This window comes from Crinia signifera, chromosome 6 (assembly GCF_055691185.1).
Source record: "Crinia signifera chromosome 6, ASM5569118v1, whole genome shotgun sequence".
Taxonomy (NCBI): Eukaryota; Metazoa; Chordata; class Amphibia; order Anura; family Myobatrachidae; genus Crinia; species Crinia signifera.
In genome coordinates this window covers 149,615,156-149,635,511 of record NC_139222.1, presented here as the reverse complement: position 1 = coordinate 149,635,511, position 20,356 = coordinate 149,615,156, and the positions used below count along the sequence as shown (strand labels likewise).

The 20,356-nt window shown below is 38.5% G+C and overlaps 1 protein-coding gene across 3 annotated transcripts in view; it reads right to left on the bottom strand.

Annotated features, from left to right (window-relative positions):
- MYH7B (myosin heavy chain 7B) overlaps positions 1-15,101 on the bottom strand; it is a 41,964-nt gene extending 26,863 nt beyond the window's left edge. For 2 of the 3 annotated variants that reach the window (XM_083147604.1, XM_083147603.1), the window contains exons 1-11: positions 14,921-15,101; positions 11,144-11,307; positions 10,083-10,186; positions 8,609-8,752; positions 6,750-6,906; positions 6,079-6,106; positions 3,722-3,818; positions 2,520-2,543; positions 2,204-2,296; positions 770-833; positions 176-274 (exon numbers count right to left, since the gene is read on the bottom strand). In XM_083147604.1, coding sequence (XP_083003730.1) covers positions 176-274; positions 770-833; positions 2,204-2,296; positions 2,520-2,543; positions 3,722-3,818; positions 6,079-6,106; positions 6,750-6,906; positions 8,609-8,752; positions 10,083-10,186; positions 11,144-11,243 — 910 coding nt within the window. In that variant the 5' untranslated portion in view covers positions 11,244-11,307; positions 14,921-15,101. Of the gene's footprint in view, positions 1-175; positions 275-769; positions 834-2,203; positions 2,297-2,519; positions 2,544-3,721; positions 3,819-6,078; positions 6,107-6,749; positions 6,907-8,608; positions 8,753-10,082; positions 10,187-11,143; positions 11,308-14,920 lie in introns of those variants that run through there. The other variant, XM_083147606.1, reaches the window with a different exon arrangement.
- Positions 15,102-20,356: the final 5,255 nt, after the last annotated feature.

Here is a 20,356-nt window from a genome sequence, read left to right as displayed (position 1 = left end):
GTAAGCATGCTTGTTGTCCCGAACATTTTGGAAAAGGGATACTCAACCTGTGTAAGTCAATCCGACTAAAGTCATGAAGAGGAGTGCTCTTTTGATTTTATCCAGGCCCCTTCTATAGTGACAGTGGCTGATAAATAAGATAACAAACCCATGTTACACAATGCTTTTGTCTTACCTTGCAGTTCGGGCTTCTTCCCAGACAGAATCTGATAATAAATATGGTAACTTCTCTCCCCGGGCTGCTGGAAAATCACTCTTGATTTTTCCAGGAGGTCTAAAACAGTATACAAGTAATAATGTATTTGAGTATTATAACAAACTGTTCAATCATGTGACTGTATTCTCTATTCACAGGTTAGAATTTATTATCAATTATTTATACAGCAGAGCTTTATGGAAAATCATACTGCAGCTAGTCAATTCATCTAGGTCGGAGTTTAAATTGTGGGAGAAAACTCAATGGAAACACACTCAGCAAATTGCACAGTGATGGTCCCTGGTTGTAATCAAAACCAATGTTCAGGGTGTGGGTGTTAGAAATGCTAACCACTGTACAACTAAACATTATCCGCAATACAGATTTTAATCAATAGGTAAAACTATTGACTCAAGACCAGCTGCAAAGCAATCTTCTGTTTAAACATTGATTTTTTTTTTCTAAAAGATTAATTAAACTACCAGACTCCTGGAAAGTTAATCTTATTAAGAACTGAGCAGATATTCTTATCAACACACTCTCTATCCACAACAAGATTCCATATTTACTTACATATATCAATGTCAGCAGAAGCCAATTTTCCAGTTGGTCCAAAATGTATTCGAATAAACTTCCCCTATGGAAACAAAAGGAGTAATTTGTGCCCAAAGCACAGACATGGCTAGTAGAGTTTCTTGTTCTAGATTATTCTATTCAGTCCATGCTGATGTTCAAGCTACATTAACTAGAGCATTATTCACAGCTGTATCTTGAGAAAACAAAACAGCATGATAAAAAAAAAAAATAACAATGCAAACTGCACATACAATTCACATATAATTCAGGAACAATAGTGAGAGTAGGAAAACAGAACATGATAAATTTGCATTATCTTTTTATTATTCAAGCTAATTATTATTGTATAGGTGTTGTTAATATAATATTTATTGTATAATTTTATATATACTTTATATAAAATTATATAATTAAAATTAAAGCAGCCTTTTAAGGAGAGGGTGTCAGTCTTCCACAATAAATACACAACTAAAGTAGCAAATGGAAACAGCGTTAATTATATAAATTACTACAAGAAATCAATAACAACTTGAGAATAATATATATATATATATATATATATATATATATATATATATTTTTTTTTTAATGCAACAATTATTTACAAGGCAAATGATGGGAGCTTTAAAAATATTACCATTCTCGCATAAACTCGCACCCTATTACATTAAACCCCAGTAGAGAGGAAGTTGCATCTGAGGATGTTGTGGGGTTATCCCTTGATCTTGAACAAAATCTATTACACTTAGAATCCTAGCTGTAACTAAAACCTTAACTATGAGAAAAGACTGACTGACCCCTTTCCATGCATGCTCATTGAATGCATAGAAAACTAAAAGTACATCCCACCTGCATAAATATAAACAAATATTTGTCTAAATATGATCCTTAGTTCTTTAATTAATGCCATAATTATCTTACTTCTCCCCAGAATCATGAATACACAATTAATACAAACACCCTGGCTTTCTCAAAATGCCCCTCACTCACATTACACCTGAATCCTCCTAGGGCTCCTTTCACTCCAACTTACTAATTGGCTGCAAGCTAAATTATGACACCAATTCATTTTAACCTTTAATTCCTACTAGTGGTGGCTCCAGAGGAGGGGCTGCAGCACAGTTCAACATTACAATAGGAGAGCCAAACCCACTGCCAGTGAGCCAGTTTGGAATGGCAGTTGGTGTGGTTTCCCTATTTGAAATTTGAACTGTGCTGCAGCCCCATCTCTGGAGCTCCTACTGGTTCCTACCATTTTCTTCTCCATCCATGAACTCCACCCTTTCCATCCCCACATAATAATAAAACACAACTATCGTATAAGTGCCAAAAAATGCCATCAATGCAGATATACTGCAGTAAAACATTGTGCCTCCTGTACTTTACATATGCCTCTTCTCACAGCTATTTTAAATAAAGTTTAACACTTACAAAGCGGGAGGAATTATCATTTCTCAGTGTCTTGGCGTTGCCAAAAGATTCCATTGCTGGGTTAGCTTCAATGATTTGGTCTTCAAGGGTGCCCTGGAAAAACATAACAGGTAGATGTGTAAATAAACTACACCATGTCTATCCAGCTAATTCTTGTATATCACACAATATATATAGGTCTTGATGAAAGGGTTTATCCCCTGAATAATTACTAATAATTATAAATATGTGAGGGTAAAACACTGAAATGTCTAAAAGCTAGCCTTAAGTAGGGAACTGTGACTATTACCATGCATTCCTACAAACATATACTTACCCCGGTTTTAGTGGCTGGAGAATACTAAAAAAAAAGGAGGAGAAAACAATGAGCTTTTATCTGACATACACATGCTAAATATTACAAATAACATCAACCCATATAAAGTGGTAGTTTATGCAGATACTAAAGAGAAACGACTTCACAAAGTTAAAATCAAGCCATTTAAAAAAAAAAAAAAAGCTGCCACAAGTAAGAGAAGATAAAACTCATGGATTGATGCGCCATTCAAGTTTGTAAAGAAGCAAAAAGCAAAAAAAAAAAAAAAAATATATAGAGGAGGTAAAGCAGGACCAAAAAATGTAATGGATAGAGCGAAGCCATAATTTATTTGCCGGAAGAAGAAGAAGAAAGATTGAAGATTGAAAAGAAAATTAGGTAAAACATGAAAACCGTTAATCCAAGATGATTCAAGAAAATAAGCAGATGGGCATTAAAAATGGAAGGAATTGGGATTTGCAAAATCACAGCTGATAAGAATATTTGAAATGAGATGTAAGGAAAGCAATTGCTGAAAAAAATATTATAAAAACAGTTTTAGTGGAAATAAGAAAAGAGAAGACTAGTATTTTAACATGGAATTAAAAGGGAATCAAAGGATAAGAATAAATATTCTTCAGGCTTAGAAAAAAAAATTGGGCCATATTTATTATTTTTTCTGATATATGATTATTAAAATAAAATTGGAGTCTACAGACTTCAAGTGACTATAAATAGTATGCAAATATAGAAAGCTAGTCCTAACTCATTACAATTTCTATAGGTTGAATTAAAACAAAATGGCTTACAATTTGGTTCTATACATGTTTGGATGTGTATAAACTATCTAGTTACTGATCTCAGCCCTGCCAATTATATTTTTACAATAAGGCTTGTTGCCAATTCTTCCATTCATGCCCTCTATCAGCAACATACTGTATAAGAATTTGGAAGGTTTCATATAAATATTGGCTCAACTAAGTTTTTTTTTTTTTATAACTTTGTATTGGATTTCACTTAAATCCTCTCTGCTTATGGAAAGATAACCTAATCAATAGCTATATTGATAGCCAAATACCAAATTATTGTTACAGGGAAAGGAAAATGGAAAAAGGTAACAAAGCAATTTAAAAGAAAGAATGTATAAAAGCCAAAATACAAAAAAAAGAAGGGGAAAAAGAAGAATCACGGCAAGGGAAAGGTTGCCAAAAGCTCATTCTTACGCTCTTCTTCCCGAACCCTTCCCCAAGAGCCGCCACAATGGCAAAGTACTGAATTACACGTTTTGTGTTAACAGTTTTGCCTGCACCAGATTCTCCACTTGGAGTAACAGAAAGATGGGAAGTGATAAACAAAGGAAGAGAAATGAAACAAAGTTAAAGTGATAGCTATAGTAAACATTACATTGGGCTTGATCTTTAACATAAATGTGGCCTATTTAGACATTTTTTGCCAGTAAGGAATTCTTGGCTTGAAAAGTAGTTGGGTGCTAAAGATCAATTGATGATAATTACATTACAGAGGAAAGAAAACATTACTCATTCATCCATCATATTATTCATTAATATGTAGAATAAACTCAAAATAAAATGAAGCAGAAGAGACAGAACAATTATTGGGAAATATGTTTAGAGTCTGGAATGTGTGTGCAGTTAATAGTTGTTTTTGGCTCCACAGTGTGAAGTGCATTATAATCAGTGTGAAGCACTCCCTGAGCAGGTTTTTTACCCACTAAAATGCCACAAACAATACATTTACAAAATCATGCTTCTGTAGTCCTACATTTTCACAAACTGTTCCCTTTTAGGTTCAGTAAAATCCATTTTTAATCTCCTAATATCTATTTTTTTTTTATTAAAATCAACCAGGGACTAGCTACTTCACACCTGTTTCAGATATGGGGCCTTATTTGGATCTGTTTGCCCCCCCGCGTGTTTGCATGGGGGAGCTGTTTTACTTCTGCACATACACTGGGTGCAAGTGGGCAAGGCGAACTGCTAGTTTGCTGTTCCGTTCGTTGTGCTGTGTGTGGACCAAAATAAGGTCCATGATCTGCTTAAAAAAAGTGGACTGCATCTTATATCTGTTGACTCCATTTTATGATTTGGTTTAGTAGAAAATAATTTGTTTTGGCAATTTGCAAGTTGGATATAATGAAACTACCTTTATAACGGATTACAGTTACTAGTGCTACTTGGGTATCCTTCTCTAGACATTAGTTCCTTTTGGAAGGTTGATCTTTTATGTGCATGGAAAATTAGGACAGAACTAGATGGTTGATTGCTGTTGTGCAAATTCATCATCCGTTTGATTATGGAATAACTGCACATGCGTACAGATTATAGCTTGCATGCACAAGCTCAAATAGTGACAGAAATAGCAAAAATATCTCAACACAATCCCCTCACAATTCGATAGACAGGAAGTCAGGGCTTGGGGGGGGGGGGGGGGGGGGGTGGTAACCGGATGTTTTCTGGGAATGTCCAAAAAGAACACAGGTGTGGCCAGGTGTTTTAAGGGAGGGTGTGTGATATAAGGGTGGCCTCTATCAGCCTGTGTCTGTCGCAGAGTTGTGGAAGGGTCACACTTACTCACATTTGTACAGACTGGAAATATCATTCAATGGTGAATCGCATATGGATGTGCATCAGGATGCTGGATTGTGAAATTACACAGGACAGGTTTAACTCTGGGCTGTGGCTAACCACTTGTAGTAATCTGCACGTTTGCAGATGAGCGATCAGGTCTGAATCAGACCTCTTGCTTTTGTAACTGAAGTATAAAAATATATCTAAAAGTACTAGAAGAAAAATCCGAGCCCCATCTCACATTCCTTTATATTAACGTGTGTGACAAAGGGCTAGTATTAAAAATGATGTGAGTGTAGAGTTCCTGTGGCGGACAATGCTGATAAACCATAATGCTCTGTATCTTCAGTAAGCAATTGTTAAGTGACACATTTGCTAAAAATAGCCCAGCTGATATTATAGTCCAAGATAACAAAGGGTATACACAATGATAGTGGGATTTCTGCAGGAGAACAGCCAGGCATTTCATACCAGCACTCTGGGTTACCTAATTAGGTAATAGTGCAGCCCTGACAAGTGAATGGTGCTTGGTGGTGGATTTCTTAATTTAGCTATTGTTATCAGGCAAATATATATATGTGAGTGTCACCCTGAGCCTTTGTCTGAAATAAGAAATGTTTAGTTTGATTGATGGCTCAATACAGAAATCAATCCACCATAAAGATAGTTGAATTAGAACTAACCAAAGCTCATTTTATAAATATAATAAAAAATGTAGTTCTGACATGATGAAGTTCTCCAGAATTATATATTACAGAAATATGTAGAACGTTAAAATGATTTTATCTTATTGAATTTACTTAAAACTCTATTGTTTTGTATGTGTATATGGTTTGCTTTTAAATAAGTTTCTAAACAAAACATATTTTGTGCATTTTGATATGTAGGAGAACGCCCATGGGAGCTCTTAATGTTATTAGTCACATGGATTTACGAATACATTTCTGTCCACAATGTTTACTACATCTATATTGTTTAGAAAAAATACTTACGTGATAAGCATTGATTGGTTTTCACGATCTGAAATGAGAATTTTTTTGTATTTAAAACAAGTTCAGCTGTGTCAATGCATATGGAACAGGTACTGTCTGATTTATTTAATTATTTGTATAGCTAATTACTGGTGTACTGCCAAATATTATTACATGATTTTTATCAATTAAAACCATGTATTTTAGTGCAATATGAAATACTTTTATGAACTGCTCAACAGAATTGAACAAGCTGCTGAGAGAGGCAGATGCAATACACAGGCATTGACCACTGGAAATTTACTTGCTATAAAGATAGATTTAATTTCCAATTACACCAATTGTGCATTGTTCAGACTGAATTACCTGATCGCTCAAATGAGAATAATAATTTCTACATGCTAATATTGGGTTCTAAATGCTTGCTAAAGTGGATGAGACAATGTAGGGTTTGGTCTTTTTTATAAATTGTATTTGTAAAATGGAAAATGATAGCTTGAACTTGTCACTACTGAAAGTATAATCAGCCCATTTGTATCTTAATTATATTGCATATGTCTGGGATACAAAATTCTCACTGGTTCATAGTGAATTACTAGGCTACATTCTTGACTATATCTAGACATACTGATGTAATCCTCGCTTGGAAAATGAAAACTTAGGCCCTTCTGCCATACAGCCTGGACACTTACTTCGCACCATGTCATTGTATGCATTATCAGCAATGGAGTAGATATGCGGTGGAGCCTCCGAGCGCCTCTTGCCTCTGTAAGCAGCTACAACAGTGGAAGTATACACAGGAAGCCATTTGTATGGATTCACAGTCACGCAGAATAGCCCTGAGTAGGTCTGAAAAGAGAAGGACCTCAGGACTTAAACTGTGCAGCAGCAGTGCTCAAAATATATAACTAGATTTTTTTTATCAATTTGATTAGATGATGGGCGATTCCCTGACAGTGGTGTAGCTAGGTGCCATGGTGCCCGGAGCAAGGGCATGTTTCGCGCCCCGCCCCCCCCCCCCCCCGATTTGTAGTAGGCGGGGCTCTTACGCAGCGAAAAAGGGGGCACGACCTAACATTACACCACACACCGTAATGCCCATTGCACATTTTAGCAAACTTTGTAATACCCATTACACATAAAGCCACATGCTGTAATATCAATTACACATAAGGCCACCCATGATTTCCATTACATACTATATGACAAACCGTAATGACCATTACATAATATATAACAAACTGTAATGCCCATTAAACATCTGACACATAAGTGCTACTTACCTACATGCTCATTGCTAGGAACTTCATGCTCGATGCCAGGGGCTTCATGATCAATGCCGAGGGACACTGAAATTGCTCATTGCCAAGGGGGACTAAAATTGCTCGTTGCCAAGGGGGACTAAAATTGCTCGTTGCCAAGGGGGACTAAAATTGCTCGTTACCAAGGGGGACTAATATTGCTCGTTGCCAAGACGGGACTAATCTTGCTCGTTGCCAAGGGGGACTAATATTGCTCATTGCCAAGGCGGGACTAATCTTGCTCATTGCCAAGGGGGACTGAAATTGCTCATTGCCAAGGGGGACTAATCTTGCTCGTTGCCAAGGGGGACTAATCTTGCTCGTTGCCAAGGGGGACTAATCTAGCTGGTTGCCAAGGGGGTCTAATCTTGCTCATTGCCAAGGGGGACTAATCTTGCTCATTGCCAAGGGGGACTAATCTTGCTCATTGCCATGACTCCCTCGTCCCCTCCCCATCTGCCCGCTCGCCACCTGCTCTGCCCAGGTGAGCAGCTCCCCCTGTCCACAGCTATTTTCACTTACGTCTCCCACTGGATTGCGGTCCAGCAGCCATCAATCCTGCTTCTTATTGGCTCCTGGACCGCAAGCGTCTATTGGCTAGTGGTCCAGCGGCAGACTTAAGTCGGACAAGGCTGCTGAACGAAGCCGGGCAGAGCAGGGAGCGGAGGGGGGAGAAGGCTGCACGGCTCAGGCACCCTTTGATGTCTCGGCACCCGGAGCTCGTGCTCCGCCAGTGCCGCCCACTCCACCCTCCCTAAGCCTCTGTTCCCTGATTCCGATCCAATTAATTGATCTGATTACCGATTCAGGGGACTCTAATGATTAGATTTTTTAGGGGGGGGGGGGGGATCAGCAATGACATTATACTCAGCCTCAATACTTTTGATCATTTTTGGGTCATAATCAGCTAACAGAGATATTCCAACAAATTGGATTTTGTCGATTCCCCTACCCAGGTATCAGGAGAATGGCACACACCTATTCTTTAATAATAAATAAAAAAATATATATACTGTGCCAGTCTGGTGACCACAGGATAGATATCCTTGACTAAGCATAGTTATTTTTGAACTCTAAATTGATAGGCTGCATTCATAGAAATTTTGATTCACACCACAAAATTCAATCAAATACTAATATTTTACTATTAAATGAAATATTGATTTCATTTACATTCAAGAAGTACATGAGTGTATTAAATATATTGAAGGTATGTAGACGGAGAACCTGGAACCCTATCAGTCTCTTACATAGATCATCCAATTGGCGTAGCGGCGTCTCAGGTTGGAAAGGACAGATGCCTCATTCAAGTGGGTTAACATCGCCATGTCTTCAATCATGTCAAATTTTGGGGGATTCATCTGCTGAACATCATCTTCCTTCACAGTAAGAGTCTGAACAAAAACGTGTGCAACATTAGATAAGCATACTGTGGCACACTGTATTCCAATTACATCTGGAGCTATGTTGCACTTACAAAGACAAAGGAAAAACAAGTATATTGAACTTGTAATTAATTTTTATTTTCTGTCCAGATATGTTTGCTCTAAAAATACCCATACTCTATGCATTTATATACAATTGTGAGTTACCGCAAACCTTTGCACGACAGGTAGGCAGTTACATTAAAAATAAAAAAATAAAAATATATATAATAATAAATACATACATATATATATATATATATATATATATATATATATATATATATATATATATATTTGCAGCAGATTATGGGTTGAAAACTGTCCACAGGATAAATATAACTGTGTGATTTGTATTATGCACAACTTTAACACAGCTTGCAAGGCTCTACCTATAAAAACATATAAACAAAAGACTTTCCACCTCTTGAATGTTCCCTTCCCAAGCGGCGTGCAAACAGATGGGAATGATGGTGTTAGAGAGAGGGACCACCTGCTAAAGGAGGTAGTTGCCTCATATTGAAAAGTAATTTATACAGTATGTGCAGCTTGGCATCTCATGATATCAATATAAACATCAAACCCAGATATCATGAACCATGCTGTTACGGTGCTGTAATAGACACAAGCTTGGAAGAATCTATTTATCCTATCACTGTTTTCTAAAATCTAAAACATTTAAAATTCTGGAACGAGGCACACCAGTTCAGTAGACCATATGATCATTATTCCTGATGCTATTTACTAATTTGCCAGGCATATAAGTATTTAACTATTAATATTCTTTAATAACGTTGATATCAACTTGAGATATTAGGAGTATTTTAGAATGTGCAGAGGAAGGAGAAGAAGGAAATCTGTTACAGGGGCCAATTCGCATATTCAGACTATAATTTAGAAGCTGGACTAATAGATTACTGATGTAAAATGAGATCAAGTGATTGGAATTTTTGGAAACACAAGCAGCCATAGTTTTCAGGCAGTTCTATTAGGTTTGTTCTTGTCAAAACCAGTGGCTGCTCCAGAGGTGGGTCTGCAGCATAGTAAAAAAAAATCGAATAAGGGAGCCAAACCCACTGTGTCAGTTTGGAATAGCATTTGGTGGCAGTGGATGTGGCAGTTATTAGAATTTTGAACTGTGCTCCTGCTCTCATCTGTGGAGCCTCCTTTGATCGTAACCAATGGATATAGTCCGAGTGCCTCTTTCCTATTCACCTTAAGTAGAAAGATGATGGGGTAGCCATATAGAACGAAAACATAAAAACACTGTTAGGGCTTATTGAAGAACATAGGTATTCACCCTTTTGTCTTTTGTTTCCACTGTGATTTTACCACCAGAGGATTCCTTTATTTCAACCTCAATGTAGGCTTCTTTTTCATCTGGAATCCAACCCTTTTTCTTTCCTAGAACATACAAAAACAAAGACCTTTATAAGATCTCACTTATTATGTGCTGTAAGAGGAATTTTTTTTCAATGGTACAGTATGCTGGTGTTAAATCCAGCCCCCACCATCCAACCTCCCAGTGACAGTAGCCTCTTTATCCTGCCCATTGAGTCCAAGGAGGCTGCTGCAGTCACCACTGCTGCACTTGCATCCTATACAAGGAGAACAGCATTCACACTGATGGTATGGGGCAGGCACAGTCTGCAATTGCATTCCAAATATCCAGGGTATCCACCTGCAGCCAGACCCATGCTGCACATTAGGTAACAGAATTACTGGAGTGCTGCATTGCAGAGTACTACAGAATGTGTTTATTAGTGTAACTGAATATGTCCTGAATAAATAACTGTGCAGCCTACTGTCCAGTCATGCCCACTGTTACTGCCTGCCACAGTGCCACTCCGCTATCTACTGAATCATGCCTACTCTTTTCTAATCGTGGTGGAATAAAATGGAAGCTCAGCACAGAATAAAGTTCAGGAAATACCTACTTGTGAAATGCTATGGGTGAAAATACTAAGATGTGAATAAGACTTCACATGTGATGTTGCTATGGGCAACCAATCAGAATCTACTTCTTATTTATTTAGCACCATCTAGAAGATAGTAGATATATCTGATTGGTTGCCCATAGCAACATCCCATGTGAAGTCTAATTCCCATCTTAGTAAATTTCCCCCTATATATCTTATAGTATATAGGCCTGAGGAGAACTATTTGTCCTATCATGTGACTATTTAAGAGGCATTACATTTAAATATTGTTACATTACTGATGCCTAGTACTTCGGTAACACATGAACTTTAATAGTCTGGAATAGTGCAGTTAAAACAAACAAAGGATGTGACTCACACATATGACATCACCAAGGCAGCCTTCTCAGGAGACTAATGTTAATTGGTTGTGGACACTTACCATCAAACGGGATGGTTTGTAACTTCATGAGTTCATTGACACTCTTCCGCAAATAGTCAGCGGCCTCACCGAACTCGGACATATCCGAGAGGGACGTCATAATGGATGATGACTGGGGACAGGAAAGGCAACAGAAACAGGAATCCCCTCTGTCTTCTTCACCCCTGAAAAGAAAATCCCCAAAAAGGTGAATGTTGTGAATTACAACTTCAGTTGTGTGAAAATCTAGAAATCAGTGATTTTTACACAGTATCCTGTGTTAGGAGATGATTGCCTTGTACTGTTGGAGGACTCCAAGAAAAAGATTCAAAAGCTACCCAAAGGGTAAGCAGAACTAGAACCTACCTCCCTGAGATGAGGGATTTTTAGATCTGCTCCACAGAATATTTGCATCATTCTGCATTTGACCAGAATTGTTTAGGGCAGAACTACCGTAATGAATGTTGTGCTGTCTGCTCACCACAGAGCACAATAAACTGATCTTCATTTTTCTAGCACTAAATTGACTTAATTAGTAACTTGGCCGATTTGATTTAAACATCTGGACTGAAGCATTAATATACTTAAAATCTTCACTGTTCTGGCAGAGTTTGAATAACATTTCATTATGTGAAATGTGTATTTTATAACACAGAATGGAATTATAGAGCACTGTAAGCACTAAAACATCCTACATGAGCAAAACGTTTTTTTTTTTTTTTTTGTACTATAAATCTAAAACCTAACTCCATGTTATCAATAATAATAATAAAACTAAAATAAAATATCCATCATCTCATAACGAAGAGACAAAAGCATTATGTATATAAAGTCCAAATTTACAATAAATATCCAAATCTTTATACTGACCTTTTTATCAGACTTCCGATTTTATTTTATAGCAGTTTGAGGCCAGAAAAGGTTCATTATAGAAATGTTTATGATGGCAGCCATTTTGTGTGTGACATGGAGGATCATGTTCTTAAAACCCAAGTACACAAGCCTTATTGGAGATAATCCAAAATTGGGCTAAATTGTCCTTATCGTTCAATACAGTATAATTGGAATGTAGGTTAGGAACACAGTACACTATACAACAGAAAGACTTAAAGAATTCACTTTGAACATTCTTTTAAAAATGAGGACAAAGTATAAGGTTTTAACTTCCATTGTCACAGACGTTTTTCAAAGTCAGTGTGTATGAGAACTTAAGACACGTCCATGACCTCAGCTTCTTGACATGTCCCTGCTGTGTAACATAATCCTACTCTAGGCAGGCAAACTAAGCAATGGACTAAGGTTAAACTCATTGTTTATGTCCACTACAACGTGAGCCCTGACCTCGTCCTTTTTGTGCGAGAGACATACAATGTAAGCTGTGCTTTTTACATAACAGGTGCTGATGTACCCCCATCCTAATTATATACAATACTGTACAACATAGGCCAAACAGTTGCAGTCATTCGTCTCTGACTGGAGTTTTTAATCACACACTCATTCCCTACTTACATATTAAGTAAAAAATACATTTAAATTTGTCCTTAATGCATTTTGTAAAATATTGTGGAGGAAAGTAAACCTTGCTTACTTGACAAACCCCCTTGGTTGTGAGTTTTGCCGTGTTGGATGGATCTGTATTCTACCCATGTGGCTTTCTAAGAAAAGCTCAAGTGCATCGGAGAATTTGTGCTTCATGCAAAACAGCCACTGAGATTATATTTAGTATATTGTATATTTAGTATATGACATTTATATGTAGGCATTGCAGCTACATGTAAACAAGTCTTACTTTATCACATAATTCAGAGATATATCACATCTCCCTTGTAACATTATTTTCTATAAATGTATTAGGAGAATGACATATGAAAGCGTAGACAATTGTAAATATATATTATCATGTTTATAGCAAAGACTAATGAATTAATACCAATACTTGTAGCCTAAAGGTGCCCACACATGGTGTGATTCTCGCATGCGATTTGAACTTTTTAGTTTAAATTGCATTGTGTTTATTTTGCCTGGCGTTGTGATGTGTGCTCCCATGTAGTCCATATCGCAAGGCAAAATAGTATGTGCAGGCAGGTATTTTTGTACTACATTGTTTTTAGTTCAAAGTGCACCCTGTGGAGGGAATCGCATACAATTTGTACTTTACATATTTACTTTACATATTTAAATTACATATTGTAGTCAAGTCCAAATCTTATGTAGTCAAAGAGCACAGTGTATTAAGTGTGTTATTGCATAGCACACATTTAGCTCAGATGGCACCTAGCACACATCTCACCGTGTTTGGGCACCATAAGTTTGTTACATATATCCTTTGCAATCATTAACAAATCAACCAAAGAGTAGTCCTAATGAAGAATGGGCAAAATGTATTACGCCTTAAAAAATGATAAAGTGGAGAGTGATAAAGTACCAGACAATCAGCTCATAACTGTCATGTTACAGGCTGTATTTGAGAAGTGACAATTAGGAACAGATTGGCTGGTACTTTACCACTCTTTATAACTTTACCTTGTTAATGCTAAATACATTTAGCCCAATGAAACAAACTTGTCCATTAGAAAACAATTTTAAGGGGCAGTAGCACTGGAGAGATAAAGTACCAACCAATCAGCTATCAATTTTTCAACACAGCCTGTAAATGTTAGGTAGAAGCTGTTTGCCTGGTACATTATCTCTCGCCTCTTCATCACTCTCAAAGAGTTAGTAATTAGCATATCTACCCTTCAAAGGTAGGTTTATTAAAACTTAGAGATAAAGTACAAACCAATCAGATCCAGACAGTTTCCAGGCTGTGTTTGAAAAATGGCAGAAGATGATTGATTTGTAATGTATTGTTCACCAAGCTTTGATAAATCTCCCCCTACTTTTCCATATTATGGAATATTTGATGGTCTACATTTTATTTATATCACAAATACACTTCGTTAACATGTTTATTCAATTATATTGCATAAGATTGTAGTTTAAAAGTTCCCATACACTAGTAAGATTTATCTTCAGATCTGGCTGGTTGGAACAAAAACATGGTTATGGATGAGTGACAGTTTGTCAGTTTTCCAGCATTTCCAAGCAAATGGTCAACTGTCATTTGCGCTCATCCATAACCATGTTTTTGTTCCAACCAGCCAGATCTGAAGATAAATCTGCGTGTGTATGGCCACCTTAATAATAAGACACACAACTTAAGCCTATTTACTTTAAATAAAGGGCATACTTTAGCCATATTCTTTGATGACCAAAACATAAAATGCCATACACGTCACTCACTCACACATAATTTAGCAATTTGTGACACTTTATCATCAGAATTACCATATTAATTATATTAATGTTCTGCAATGAAATTCAATAAGCATAAAGCGTTATTCAAAAATGACAGACTATCAGAAAAGTAAGCTTTGCATAATATAACTCACTAGGAGTACAGCAGTGATATTGATAGATGTAGAAACAAATCTATACAAGGGGCACACGTACAACAGGCGGGATTTATGCATATAAGACATATCTAGCAATAATGACAAATAATAAAGACTGTACTAGGTATCCATACACTTTGTACAAGGAGTGGGAATATAAAATAGAAATGATGGGATAAGTAATGCAAATACTTTTATAGAATGCAACAAGACATATCCAAAAGTTCAAACTTAAAACTGGAACAAACATTTTAAAATGTAATTAATGTCAAACTGCGGTAATAAACAGTATTACTGCAGAACGGCTAACAAGAAAAAGCCTTATTCAGACACAATAGAAGATGAAATAGTCTAGAATTCTTACCAGATAATACATTAGAAAACCAAAACCAGTTTGATTCATAGGCAGGATATTGGATAAATAACCAGGGTGATTTCTTGGCGTATGGCACAGCCCTCACACTGACACACAATGTAACACAGAACAGACTAGTCCCTTGTTAGACAAGTGTAGTATTACAGATTTCTCAATGTGAGACAGTGAAGGCTGGTTATGGAGTGAGTTAGTACTTTTCACACAGACAAGCACATTGCTACCAACCTTGGCTACAGGACCGAGAGGCTTCAAGTGAGATACACTGTAGCCTCTTTTTATTGTGTAGCTGAAGGTCATAGCAGAGGGCAGATATGTGAGAAATTCCCATGTGTCAGATACATACAGTACCATTGGCCCCTGAGCTCAGACCGACACAAAAGGCAAACTCCCAACCTTAACTCTGCTTAGGAAGGTTATTTTTACCTCACAAATTGTCAGTGGGGGAAACTTTACAGCAGCCAGAGTGACTGGTTCACTCCTTAGCATACATTGTACATACAGACAGTCTCCTTTACTGAAACCACAGCTGATTCTGAGCACAGTATAATTGCAATTTGTGTTTAGGACTTGCAGGGCCGTGCCACTAATGAGGCTCATGTAGCAGGCGGCTGGCAGTAGCACAATGCAGAGAGTTCTTTATAGTACAAATGAAAGTAGTGAATTCTATAAATTTGTAGTGCCTGGAATGCCTGTATTGTAGAGCATGCACTACACTCATGCAAATACTTATATTAAAATTTGTAAACAATCAAATCAGTGGTATTCTAGCTGCCAGCTCATGCAGCAACATGGTTAAGTAAACACATGGAATACATCTCATAAATTATTTTATTCATACATTTATTGGGCAAATATTATTGATATTAGAAAAAAGGATTGATTGAGTGAATTTTTAGATTCTTATATGATGAATTATTACATTTTTATTGAAACACCTATAAAAGTGTAGTTTAATTTGATGTTTGTAAATGTGGGAGGATGAGCATAATGCCATGTTTACATTTTGTGCACAGTGCAGCTCTTGAGGGTAGCCTGCCTCCCACACAAACATAACTGCACTGCTAGCTTGCAGTGGCATCAGAGTAGCGCAGAGATGTGACCTGGGCTACCCCTGCCACACCAATACATGGGACCATCATAACATCACATAATAGGGGGGCAGACAAGGAGCTGAGCATTGGTCAGATCTCCAGACTACTACAGTGTACCATAATAGCACACCGCAAGACAAGTACAGGAGCTACCTTGCACTCTGGATGGCATAACACCCAACATGACCCTCTCCAGGAGGGACACATTGCTCTGTTTCTGGACTTCCTTCTGAATGAGTAACTGCTATCTCTTGTGTTGAAAAACACCTTTCTTATCAATTACCCTGTTTGGCAAAGGGGATGGCAATCATACATTCAGAGGGAAGTCCAGAAACAGATCTTTATGTCCCTCCTGGAAAGGGTCATGTTGGGAGGTATGGGATGTGGTGACACCTTTCACACACTCCTAGTTTTGTCTTGTCAGACTGTGAGTATGCATGTACTTGGTGGATCAATAAGGGTAGAAAACTCACTTAGATCTAGTTATCGCTACTATTTGTGTCAATAACAAATGCTCATCTGGATGTATTAAAAGTGCACACAGGGATGGCTCCCTCTATGGGTAGCTCTAGCGTTAAAACCCATAGGCTACAGCTGCTAACGTTATCTGGATGTGAGGTTAGCTACTGAGGCCAAGCTTGGTAAATTTGGCAAAAAGGCAGCCCCATTGGAACCTATGAGGCTATAAAATGATTCACGGCATCAGATATCTAGATCCATTGACGGAATTTGGATTATTTGAGAGTGCTTATGGGGGATAGCCCAAATATTAATTGATAATTAGGCCCCTTAGAGTTCTTTATCACAATTACTGGAGCAAGTCAGCATTGTTCCAGTGGAGAGGCAGTTGCTACAAAAAGATTTGTTTATGGAGTTTGCAGAATATTAAGTGGCCCTATCAGGCCCCTAATAATGACTTTCTTAATTTGTAAAGCCATTTACACCTGAAGATGAAATAATTAATACACAAATGTATTAAACATATTAAACATAACACAATGTCCAACACATATAAGGAATTTGGTGGAGAAAAAAATAAAAGGGGTGCAAAATAAACAGATACTGTATATAAGCGCTTAGTCATGTCATAGGAAGTAATTCTTGCAGACCTTTATACAGGAGCCTATTGGGGCCCCAGCAGCTCTTAATTAGAAGTATTAGGTCTACATTCCGAACAGTACTTCTCTATGCGGTCTTCCAGTGCATTTGAAGAGCAAGCGCACATGTTTAACCCCATCATGACTCCATGTAATCTCATTGCAACTGTGAGATCAGCACGTGTGATTCGGTACAGCTGTTGCTGTTCTGAATATAATAAATATATATATATATATACATATATATATATATATATATATATATATACACACACACACACACATATATATATATATATACACACATACACATATATTTACACACACACACACACACACGCACACACACACATATATATATATATATCTAAAACAAATAAAGGGGGCGCTTCATAGTGTAATACCGTTTATTTAAAACAGGTGGACAATGCTAACAGCAAATCTCCTATTAGGAAGGTAGAACCCGTACCGAGGTGTTCCTCCGGTGTGGGCTGGCTACCACAAGATATATATCAAATAACCACTGGCACAAACTGCAGGCACTTGTAGCTCACTCACGGGACCTCTCACTGCTCCAGGAGCACGATGTCAATTCTGGAACCCAGCGCCTCAGCGTCTTTGAGCAAAAGCAGCCACACAGCACGATCTCCAGCGGCACTCAATGCGTCACACAGGCCACGTCCCTACGCGTTTCGTCATAGGACTTCGTCAGTGGGGTGGCCTGTGTGACACTGCACCGTTCTTTTAAGCTAACCTAGCTCAGATCAAATTTACATATCAGGTGTTCATTAGCACTTCCCAACCTCTCACAGGTGGGGCACCTTCAACCTTCAAACATAATAATAGTAACCAATCATTAGTTGCTGTGTTCTAAAATGATAAAACTCACTTTCTATTATTATCTGTCAGTGGCACATTTTTTTAGCACCCACGATTTGTTGGTCCGATCCATAGGTGTGTGCCAGCGGTGAAGAAGCACCACTGGCACACACCTATGTGAAGAGAGCAGGCAGCGTGGGGTCCGGGCTGTGTGAAGCACCCGGGGCTGTGGGTGCAGCGTTGCAGCAGTGCGGGCAGTCTGTTAACAACTGGGGCATAATTATTGAAAAAATATAGGCCTGGCGCTGATTGGCCACTCAGCAAACTCCCAGACAAACTATGTTCAATATTGCCAATGATATATAGTCAGTGGCCAGGAGTATGATGATGTAATTGACAACATCCTCAGATTGAGTTACATGTATGGAGAGGATATCATTTACATCCCATAGAAGTGCACATATAATTTGTACACTCTGTAATGTGAATGATTTATTGTTATGATTCACATCGTAGCGATAAATTGGCCTCAAAATCGCATAGTGTATAACCAGCTTAACTCACACATGACAGTGCATGTCTCGTCCATATTGAGTACATCTTATTGGGAAAGGTATGTGATAATGACTTGTCAAAATGCTACTTGGCATCAGTAGTAAGCTAAGCTGGATTCCAATCAATGAGACACGATTAGAAGTGTAAAGATCCGGGGTCTTACGATGTGCTGTTACATCATGCCTCCCCCTCCCCTCTAATCTCCTTATTTCATTTAGCTGACCTGACAAAGTTTAAGATCTGTTATATTTTTTCTTATCTTCTACCATCGGATACAGAAAATATATGGAGTAGACATAGGCGAATCTAGGGGGTGGTCCGGGGGTGCACAGGACCACCCATTAGCCCATTTTGTAGCTGTGGGAAGGGGCTTTCCAACGAGCCCAGCCCCGTGTCTCTAGCCCCCTGGGACCCGGAGATACGGCCAGGCAAAGCTGGAACGTTTTCCCTATAGAATAACATGGGACCCACTAATTCCGACCCCCACCCAGTTCAATGGCTGCCAGTTCCCCCTTCGGCATCACTGAAGCTCGAGGTTGATCTCAGTCGAACCCAAATCACTGGGCCTTCAATCTGATACCAGGCTGGATCCATGTGGGTTAATTGGTTCCAGGGATATTGAGGTTAAACCGTTTTTTTTTTTTCATTTCTTAAATGTAATTTCATGACTATTTATGTTTTTTGAGGGCAGATTTCTCTGGAACCAAACAGCCCAGTTTCACGGGACCAAAATCATTCAAAGCCAACTCAAAAGTTCTTGAATATGATACTGGTCTCATGTAAATGGGTCAGTTGGTTCCGAAGATATAGCTGGTTGGTTAAAGGGGGGTAGGGAGAGGGGAGTGGTTGTCTCTCCCCCTCACACCAGAAAATGCAGGGACTAGGCTGGTGTATAAGGGGTCAGCCTGGGAATGTCCCTGCATGATCCTGGGACCATATTCCCGGGAAAATCCCTGCATTTTCTATTGTAAAAGGGGTATTATTTCAAACAGCCGTGACCTGCAGTGCTCTGAATACAGCCGGGCAGCCCCCTGCTCTCTGCCCAGCTGTCAGTGACTGTCACCCCTGCAGTTTCCGCTCCAATTCTTCTCCACGCTTTCACCTCAGCCCGCCCCCCCTTTAATCATGTGCGGCATCATGTGTAATGGGTACTATGGTGTGCGGCATCATGTGTAATGGGTACTATGGTGTGTGGCATCATGTGTAATGGGTACTATGGTGTGCAGCATCATGTGTAATGGGTACTATGGTGTGCGGCATCATGTGTAATGGGTACTATGGTGTGCGGCATCATGTGTAATGGGTACTATGGTGTGCGGCATCATGTGTAATGGGTACTATGGTGTGCGGCATCATGTGTAATGGGTACTATGGTGCCATCAAGCAATAACCCCCTAGCAATGAGCACGTAGGTAAGCAGCACTTATGTGGCAAATATGTAATGGGCATTACGGTTTGTTATATAGTATGTAATGGGCATTATGATGTGTGGCACAATGTGTAATGGGCATTATGGTGTGTGGCCTTATGTGTAATTAAATTACGGCGTGTGGCTTTATGTGTAATGGGTATTACGGAGTTTGCTAAAATGTGTAATGGGCATTACTGTGTATGGTCTAAAGTGTAATACCACACCCCTTTTTGCGAGGCCACGCCTCCTTCCCATGAGGCCACGCCCCCTTTTTGCTGCGCGGCTACGCCGCGCATCGGTTCCCCTTCTGTTATGTCTACATCTGGGACCACCCATTACCATAATTCTAGATTCGCCTATGGGAGTAGATTATGGTTAACATGGTTGCATGACTTTCCAGATTTTTCTTCCCCTGGCACTATTTCAAACAATTCTCCTATGTATTAAAATG